The 9,485-nt window shown below is 37.0% G+C and overlaps 1 protein-coding gene across 1 annotated transcript; it reads left to right on the top strand.

The window, feature by feature from the left end:
- The first annotated feature begins 2,734 nt into the window (after positions 1 to 2,734).
- Positions 2,735 to 8,133, top strand: LOC100455440 (tripartite motif-containing protein 64C). Its single transcript, XM_002822343.3, has 6 exons — positions 2,735 to 3,146; positions 3,674 to 3,768; positions 4,469 to 4,699; positions 5,468 to 5,490; positions 6,443 to 6,540; positions 7,640 to 8,133. The coding sequence occupies exons 1-6, from the start codon at positions 2,735 to 2,737 to the stop codon at positions 8,131 to 8,133; spliced, it is 1,353 nt and encodes a 450-aa protein (XP_002822389.3).
- The last annotated feature ends 1,352 nt before the right edge of the window (positions 8,134 to 9,485 follow it).

The following is a 9,485-nucleotide window of genomic DNA, read 5'->3' on the forward strand; positions in this document are numbered from 1 at the left end:
TTGTTGATGTCTCTTTGTGTACTTTTGATGCCAGCCAGGTTCATTCTACCTGCATGGTAAATAAATTACTGGGACAATGGGTTTTTGCAAAAGAAAAGATTAATTAGGCATCCCAGCAAGGAGGTGGGACAACAGCTCTCAAATCTGCCTCCCCAAAGATAGGAAATATTTATGGATTGGAGAAGCAGGTGGTCTAAGGCATGGGGAAAGGTGATTGGCAGTGGAAAGGATGCTTGTCCATAGATTTCTCTCTCCTTCAGTGAGGACCCACTGGATTTGTGGCTGCTGGGCTTTGAAGAGCCAGAATTTATTTCTAACCTGGTTATCTACAGAGCTTCTAGACTGAGACCATTCATAGTAGCCTTGTGAGTATAAAATTTGCAGTAAACCCATCATGCTCACTTTTTCTCTTAAAAATACTTTAAATTTACCTGGCAGCATGCTTGGGTCTTTTCTAAGCAAGCAAGTAACTGTCTTAGTGATTTTACAGAAAATCAATATAAAGTATCTTCAATTTGTAAGATGTAGTTTGTGTTCCCTTGCTATTCGATTCTTTTTATGTGACTGTTTTCTGTATTGTTAGGTTTTTCTTAAGTGTGAAAAGACATATTTCCATAGTTTCATGCAATGATAGAACCCATAAAATACCTGAAATGTTCACTAGAATGTGGGCATGTAGTAATGGTTATAATGTATGCCAAAGTGAATGTTAAAAATGTTGAATTACTTTGAAAATTCTTGTTTCAAAGGTCTTATTTGCTGTGTCTTCAAAATTTGCAGTTTGCAGACTAGATTTGAAAGCTGTTGAAAATAGATTTAATCGGCTGGGCATGATGGCTCATGTTTGCAGCCTAGCACTTTGAGAGGCCAAGGCAGGCAGATCGCTTGAGGTCTAGAGTTAGACACCAGCCTGGCCAACATGGCGAAACCCGGTCTCTACTAAAAATACAAAAAAATTTTCCTGGCGTGGTGGTGGGTGCCTGTAATACCAGCTACTCTGGAGGCCTCGGCAGAAGAGTTGCTCGAACCTGGGAGGCGGAGGTTGCAGTAAGCTGAGATCGTGCCACTGCACTCTAGCCTGGGTGACAGAGCGAGACTGCATCTCAACAACAACAACAACAACAACAACAACCACCAAAAAAAAAAAAAAGATAGAAAGAAAGAAAGAAAATAGATCAATAGACCTAACCAACTGGCAAGGGCTCCCAAGAGGCTGAAACTTCCAAGTCACTAAGGGGAAAGTTGAATTAGTGGCCATGCTTCCATTAACTGCATTTCTGGATTTTCTAGGGTAGAGTGGAAAACCTAATACATATCTTCACTTTTTTTGTTATTTTAGAAGATAATTAATTGTTGATTAATTCTTGTTAATTATTATAGTTGAAATATTCGCTATTTCAGAATGCAAAAGTGTTCTCTCTAATCATCTGAATTGACTATGGGAAAAAAAATTTCCTAAATTAAAAATAATAGATATTAATTACATTTAATGTATTGAAAGGAAGAGTTTTGATATTAAAGTTAAAAGGATAAATTTAATAATTGATAATTTTAGGAGTTGACAGTCCACTCTGATTACTTAATCTTAGATAAAAGCTACTTTATTTATAATTGTCTGAGCAAACTTCATAGGTGAGTTTGGAGGCAGGGAGTATAGAATAATACCATAGATACTAAGTGTCTTTCATATATTATCATCATGGAATCATTGAGAGAGATAGAATGACAGAGACAGGATGACATTCAGAATGTGTTTCTTCATTAATTAGCTTATATAAGTGACTCAGAAATCATCCCAGCTTTTACCCTCCGCCCAGGCTTTAAGCTTGTCTAAGTAACTGGGAATGATTGAGAGCACGGCTTGCTTAACAAAAATGCCATAAGGACTGTCGTCTCATTTTCTCATTTGAATCACGGTTGTTCATATCCATGTTTCATACCCATGGATTCAACTAATCTCAGATAAAAAATATTTATAGGAAGAAAAAAGCAGCTGTACTGAACATGTACTTTTTTTTTTTATTTTTTTTGAGACAGACTCTCACTCTCTTACCCATGCTGTAGTGCAGTGGCGCAATCTCAGCTCACTGCAACCTCTGCCTCCTGGGTTCAAGTGATTCTCCTGCCTCATCCTCCTGAATAGCTGGGACTACAGGCATGTGCCAACACGCCCTGCTAATTTTTTGTATTTTTAGTAGAAATGGGGTTTCACCATGTTAGCCAGGATGGTCTTGATCTCCTGACCTCGTGATCCACCTGCCTTGGCCTCCTGAAGTGCTGGGATTACAGGCATGAGTGAACGCACCCTGCCAAACTTGTACATATTTTTAATCTTCTTGCTGTTCCTAAACAGTATGGCATTACAAGTATTTACACAGCATTTACATTGTATTAGGCATTCAAAGTAATCTAGACATAAAGTATTCAAGAGGATAGGTTTAGGTTACATGCAAATCCCACACCATTTACTAATAAGATACTTGAACATCTTAGGATCTTGGTATCTCAGGGAATCCTGGACCGAATCTTCAATGGCTATTGAGGGAAAACTTTATAAATCCAGCATGCTTGCATTTACTATGTCTCAGTTTGTACTGGAGCTAACTTATTAGACATATTGGACAGAGCTCAAGTAGACAAGGAAAATTGTCCACCGGCCTTTTTTTCCTTTTCATTGGGGCAAATAAAAATAAGAGAAAGAAATTCTCACTTTTTTTTTTTAATTTTCAGAAACATGGATTCAGATGCCCTGCGAGTCTTCCAGAATGAGCTCATCTGCTGCATTTGCATGAACTACTTCATAGACCCGGTCACCATTGACTGTGGGCACAGCTCTTGCAGGCCCTGCCTCTGCCTCTGCTCAGAAGAAGGCAGAGCACCAATGCACTGCCCTATGTGCAGAAAAATCTCAGAGAAGCCCAACTTCAACACCAATGTGGCACTCAAAAAGCTGGCTTCCCTAGCCAGACAGACCAGACTTCAGAACATCAACAACCCAGACAATATCTGTGTGCTCCATGAGGAGACTAAGGAGCTCTTCTGTGAGGCTGACAAGAGATTGATCTGTGGGCCCTGTGCTGAGTCACCAGAGCACATGGCTCACAGCCACAGCCCAATAGGATGGGCTGCTGAGGAATGCAGGGTATGTGATGCCTCTAAGGCAGTTTGAATTGTATAGAATCCCAAATAAGAATGATGAGGGCCTATGATAATGATGGTGATAAGAATGCAGATAGTGGAGGTGGTGATTATTCCATGTCAATCATAACACATAAATGTGTCCTTTCAATGTTGCTGACTAATTTGGCACTCTAATCATAGCTGTGTTGAGACTTCACTAAAGGAGGTTTCCTTAGAAACATTGTTCAAACGTGTAGAATGGAGCTGTGGAGCTGGTGGCCAGCACCAAGAACACTTTTCAAAGTCAGGTTATGTAAAAGCCAGTTTTTCAGAAAGTTGATGATATTATCTCAAGGGTCCCTTAAAACTCTCTATGATGTTTCTATCACTTTTTACATCCAAATTATTAGAACCATATTTGTTTAACTTGGAAAAATCTGACCACTCCACTCTAACTTAATTTATGTTTCTTTCAATTACAGCCTTATTTTTATTGATAAGGGGATGAAATATATTATCTTTATCATTGCTAAGCTTCTTGCTTCTTTTGTAGGGAAACTTATAAAGGAAATGGACTATTTATGGAAAATCAATCAAGAGATACAAAACAATCTAAATCAGGAAACTAGCAAATTTTTTTCATTAGTGGTAAGAATAAAAATGCTTCCTTTGTTTTTATGCAAATAAACACAAAGTTGGCTTATACTTTTTAGCTAAATTCAAACTACCATTTAAAAGATAGTGATTTTGTCTCAAGAAAATGTAGTGATTTCAATTGATATAATAGGAGTTGCAAACAGAGAAGCCCACACAAGCTAGCCAAATTAATTCTATTATACTGGATAAACAGCATGATGTGTATTCTAGTTCAAATTTGAAGGTTGGTATAAACCTTTTCAGACACTGCAGATGAGACAACCTTTCACTAAGATTGGGTGTGAGGAAGATGAAAGAAATAGAATAGAATATAGAGTAAAAATATAGTAAAAGTGAAAAAAAATACTTCATAATATGGTGTATGGCTAAATGTTTTTTAACATTTAGGCAAATCAGACATGGAAAAATCCTAAAAGAGAGATTAATAGAGGAAATAATTGACTCAGTAACAACTGTGAAGAAGCATCACAGTGACGGAAACCAGGAGTCTTTATATAGGTTTGATTTAAAAAGGGAGAGAGAATAGGAACACTGAAAAAGATGGACAGAAAAAGATAGCAAATATTCAAGACTCTTTGCAAGAGTGAGGCAGAAAGTTTATAAATTGCTTGATTACACCCAGCATATAATTATTTGAAGTTTTCTATTGAGAGTGAGAACATGTAATCCTTTTAACCAAATGTCTCTGCAGGACTATGTGTCATTAAGGGAGGTGATAATCACTATTCAGTATCAAAAGATGCATCTGTTTCTCGATGAAGAGGAGCAACTCCATCTGCAGGCACTGGAAAGGGAAGCAAAAGAGCTTTTCCAACAACTAAAAGACAGTCAAGTGAGAATGACCCAACATTTAGAAGGGATGAAAGACATGTACAGAGAGCTGTGGGAGGCATGCCACATGCCTGACGTGGAGCTGCTCCAGGTGAGGAGGGAGGGTCCATCCTCAGAGACAGGAAGCCTTTGCTGGACAATGCTGCCAGGACATGCAAATGTCACCAGCATATGTCACTGCTCTAAGCTAAGTGACATATGCTGTGTGACTTCCACCATTACATTTTTCCAGTCATTTATTACTGCATACTTTGATAATCTTTGCGAAATTTTTGCCATTTTAGTAGATAACATATAACAAAGTTCTCTTCAGTATAATTTGGAGTGCTATCCACAAGAGATCATCCAAAATCATTAGAACTCTAGGCCAGGGGAAGGTTAGTAATATCCATGTATATGCCCTTGTTCCTCCTCACTCTCTGATGTCCCACACAGCAGTGATTTGCTGAAGACATTGAGGGGTTTCCCCTTGCCTGGGCAAGGTTTGTCAAAGCTGCTCATCAATGTCCATGTGCTCTGTTTCTCATATGCTTCTCTGTTTTGTTTTAATAGTTGTCATGTGTGGTCAGACCTTTCCTTGGAAATAAGATTAGGAAATTAATGACACTGGAAACCTAGATATCTTTGCTTTACTCCACCATCTCTTGCTGAGCTCCTTTCTTCTTAATGCCCACTGATGAAGCTTTTCATTGTTTAGTTGAGGTTCTCTTATTAACGTAGCCTTGAATGATTCCTTAGAGGGGAATAAAAAGATATACATTATTAAAACACTAAAACAGAAAGAAATAAGAGTATGAGAAAAGATGCAGAAGGAAAAATCTCTCATAATTAACATTATCTTTTGTTTCTTTTTTTGCAGGATGTGGGAAATGTATACGCAAGGTGAGTTTATGCTAAAAAAATGCTATTTCTGAAAAGTTTGTTCTCTTGTGAATTGAAGGGATGTATACATTTTGAGGCACTAACATCATTATTAGTGGCTATTTCTGATTTTGTTTCAAAAGAGGGCCTGAGGTCTTCTCTCTGGTCTGCAAAGTTTTCATCTTAAAATTTGTATGAATTAAAATATACATAAAATTAATTTGCCATTCTGAAGTTTGTTCTCCCAATCCATCCATCCTGTCCAGCCTTACCCCACAGATCTTAATACAAAATTACTCTGAGGAATCACAGAGGTGTCTTCTACTCTAGAGGAGTGGGAGGTTAAAAAAAAAAAAAAAAAAGACAGAGGGAGGACAGAGTTTCGTAAGGATAGGCTGAGGATGAGGATTTTGTTCCTAAAAGCATCAATGACCTGGGCCTGCTCCATCACAATACACCCAGTTCTAGGAAAGACCTCAGGAAAATGGTCGCCTCAGGACCCTCAGCAGCAGGGTTCTCAGGCTGGAATTAGACTCCTTTGTTTTGCACAAAAGATTAAAACCTTTTGTCTCAGTGAACACTCTCTATTAGACACTGACTAGCATTAGTGACTACTGCAGCCTGAGGTCCCAAGGGTTTTTGTCTGAGTTTTCTGCTCTCTGAAATATTTCCAGAATTTCTGCATACCCTCAGGTTGTGTGATGGGCAGAGGGAGGCAATGACTTTTAATGACTTTAGAAGTTGTATAATGTCTGAGAATAACATATCTGGGGAAATTGGATTTTTATGGAAGTAAAGTTTAGAAAAAGTAACATCCTTATGGCCCCTAGAGTGTGGAATAAAATGTACACCCAGTTAACCCAAACTGGCAAAATTCTGAGGAAACATCTTACATGAAAATATGATTATCTTCGTATGACTGTGTGATTAGCTCTGGGCCTGGAAATATAACTGAGGCCATTTTTTTTTGCAGGACTGATTTGGCACAGATGCAAAAGCCCCAGCCAGTGAACCCGGAGCTCACTTCATGGTGCATCACTGGAGTCCTAGACATGCTCAACAACTTCAGAGGCAAGAGCCAGCTGCTTGGCAGTCCGGCCTCAAATTATTTCCTTATTGGGTCACTTGGTTGAGGCTTTTCCCATTTAAGTTTTATTAGTTTTGACATGTAGGTAATATATAGTTTTCCAAAACATGTGCATCTTCTCTACCTGCATAGTAATATTACAATGATCAAAACTCAATTTCCTGACTTACAGTTTGATGAAAATGAAAAGCAAGATACATACTTTATCTGCAGAACAAGAGGACGAAGAATATTCAGATCATGTAGTTATGAAGACACTAGTTCTCATGGTGGCATCAGTATTTCCTGTTTATTCAATTTAATTCAATTTTGAAGGCTTAGATTTGGCATAATGGTTTTTAATTATTTCTATTCTTTGTTCATTTACATGCATTTTATAAGTAATTTTTATTATTTACAAAATCAGAACATTTTGATCAACAAAGAAAATGACTAAGACATCCATAATCAGGACAATTCTAATGCCATCAGAAACATCTTGTAACAAGTGAAAGGTGAGGGATCTGTGAACATGGCCTAACCATGTTAGGCCCATTCTAGAGAGCAGGTCTAGGTAGCAGAGGGCAGGAATCCAGAGTAGACTGAATCAGGGCCTAAACAGAAAATGTAAAGCCAGAGTATTTTTTTTGGAAACTTATAAACTTTACATGTGTGAATTTCTACCAAATTTTTGATGTTTGAGACTATAACAGGCATAACTTACATTCCAATAAATACTCACATCACAGCAAATTGATGTCTACCTGTTGATGATCTTAAAGACAAATAATACAAGAAGATTTTTCTATTGAAGAAAAAAACATTTTAGATATGTTCTGAAACAAACTATGCAGAGATAGACATTAAATCATTACTTTGCCCAGTGATATGGTCACATTTTTTCTCTATTATTTAAGGAATGATACATAATTGTATATGCTGTAGAGGTGTAATAATATTTCATCCTCATGGATGCATGGGGCTGAAATCTCTTGGTTTCCTTTTTTTTGTATTTTCTCGGAAGAAGAGCAAATGAAGTGAATAATTGGGCCACAGAGCCTCTATCCCTTCTGGTACTCACTAATATATTTTTTTCCTTGTCAGTGGATAATGCTCTGAGCACGGAAATGACTCCTTGCTATATAAGCCTTTCTGAGCATGTGAGACATGTGATATTTGGAGATGACCATCTCGGTGCACCCATGGATCTCCAGGGAGTGGAGAGCTTTGCTGTGTGGGGAGCGCAAGCATTCACCTCCGGCAAGCATTACTGGGAAGTGGATGTGACCCACTCCTCCAATTGGATTCTGGGAGTCTGTCGAGATTCCAGGACAGCAGATACCAGTATCGTTTTTGATTCTGATGAAACATTTTTTTCAATTTCCTCAAAGAGGAGCAATCACTATAGTCTCTCCACCAACTCTCCACCTTTAATTCAGTATGTGCAAAGGCCTCAGGGTCGGGTTGGGGTGTTTCTGGATTATGATAATGGATCTGTGAGTTTTTTTGATGTTTCTAAAGGTTCTCTTATCTATGATTTTCCTCCTTCCTCCTTCTCTTCCCCTCTGAGGCCTTTCTTTTGCTTTGGTTGTACATGAAAAGTTGGTTTCATGATGATTTGTTGTGACCTCCCATATATGAGGCAAATAGTGTCCTAAGACCCTATGTGTGAGAGCCTGTGAGCTCATTGTAACTTCATGGAATGTAATTACTTTATGGTTATAAATGGGATAACCACCTTGAATGTGTACATTCATTAATTAAGCTATTTTAATTAATAAATTATTGTGGAATCTTTACTAGAACAACAATAATGGCTTTTTTTGTACAAGTTTTGTTGAGATTCATTCACTTACTGTGAAAGTCATGTCCTAATGTACTTAATTCAGAGATTGTTAGTACATCACACTTGAGCAGCCATCAGAACTCTCTTACTGCCTGGGCACTTTTATCACTTCCAGAAGAATCCCAATACCCATTAACATTTATTCTCCATTCACCTTCCCCCATTCCTTCAGAACATTTAATCTACTTTTTATGTTTTTGTATTCAGGTAAATAAAATCATACAATATAAGTTCTTTTTTAAATCTGATTTCTTTTTCAGAGAGTATGTTTTCAGTTTGTATATACTAAACCATTTGTCTTACTTGTATATTTGAACCAGGCTGGGGTAGAAAAATGAACTGGTGGATATCTTATCTTACAAAGAATAAAGAAGTGTGCTTATTTTCTTTCTAAGTCTGAGCATGTTAAGTTGACCTCACAGACTTTATTATTTCTCAACATCCTAGTTATTAATCGCATTTCAGCTCATGCAACAGTTTTTCAGTGCTGGGTTGCTCTGCTATTACATCTTCTCGAGTATATTATATCAGATTATAACATTCAGAAAACTCTTACACTTATTACTACAAGATTGAAAATTCCAAGGGGGCAATGGCAGTATTTGTCTTCTTTGCTAATATATTACCATTATCGAATGGGATTTTTAGAATAGATTACACAATAAATAAAATGAATTAATGGATAAGTAGAGGAGTTAATATGTATAAATAGTATTCTAACATTGAGAAACTTTTCCAAAATGTAAGTAACAAAATAGGATAGAACATACTAATGAATAGCTATCAAAAGATAAGAAATAAATTGATTTTCAGATTGATATCAAAGATAACACTATTATGTTAGGGTTTAAAATAATTGTAGCATAATTTTTATAGGGTTGATTTCAATTGTCTTAGGTTTTTTAATATAAACCATTGAAAAATGAAGGTTCCTATATAAGATGATGGGGAACAGGAAGAGGACTTAGAATAGTGGAGACTGGCCTTAAACTGACATATAAATTTAATTACTAAGCATAAAGTGGTATAAACTTTGTTATGCAGTAGAAAGAACAAAATTAGTTTACACTTTAAATAAGAATCCAGATGATAAAGAACGGAAAA

This window comes from Pongo abelii, chromosome 9 (assembly GCF_028885655.2).
Source record: "Pongo abelii isolate AG06213 chromosome 9, NHGRI_mPonAbe1-v2.0_pri, whole genome shotgun sequence".
Taxonomy (NCBI): Eukaryota; Metazoa; Chordata; class Mammalia; order Primates; family Hominidae; genus Pongo; species Pongo abelii.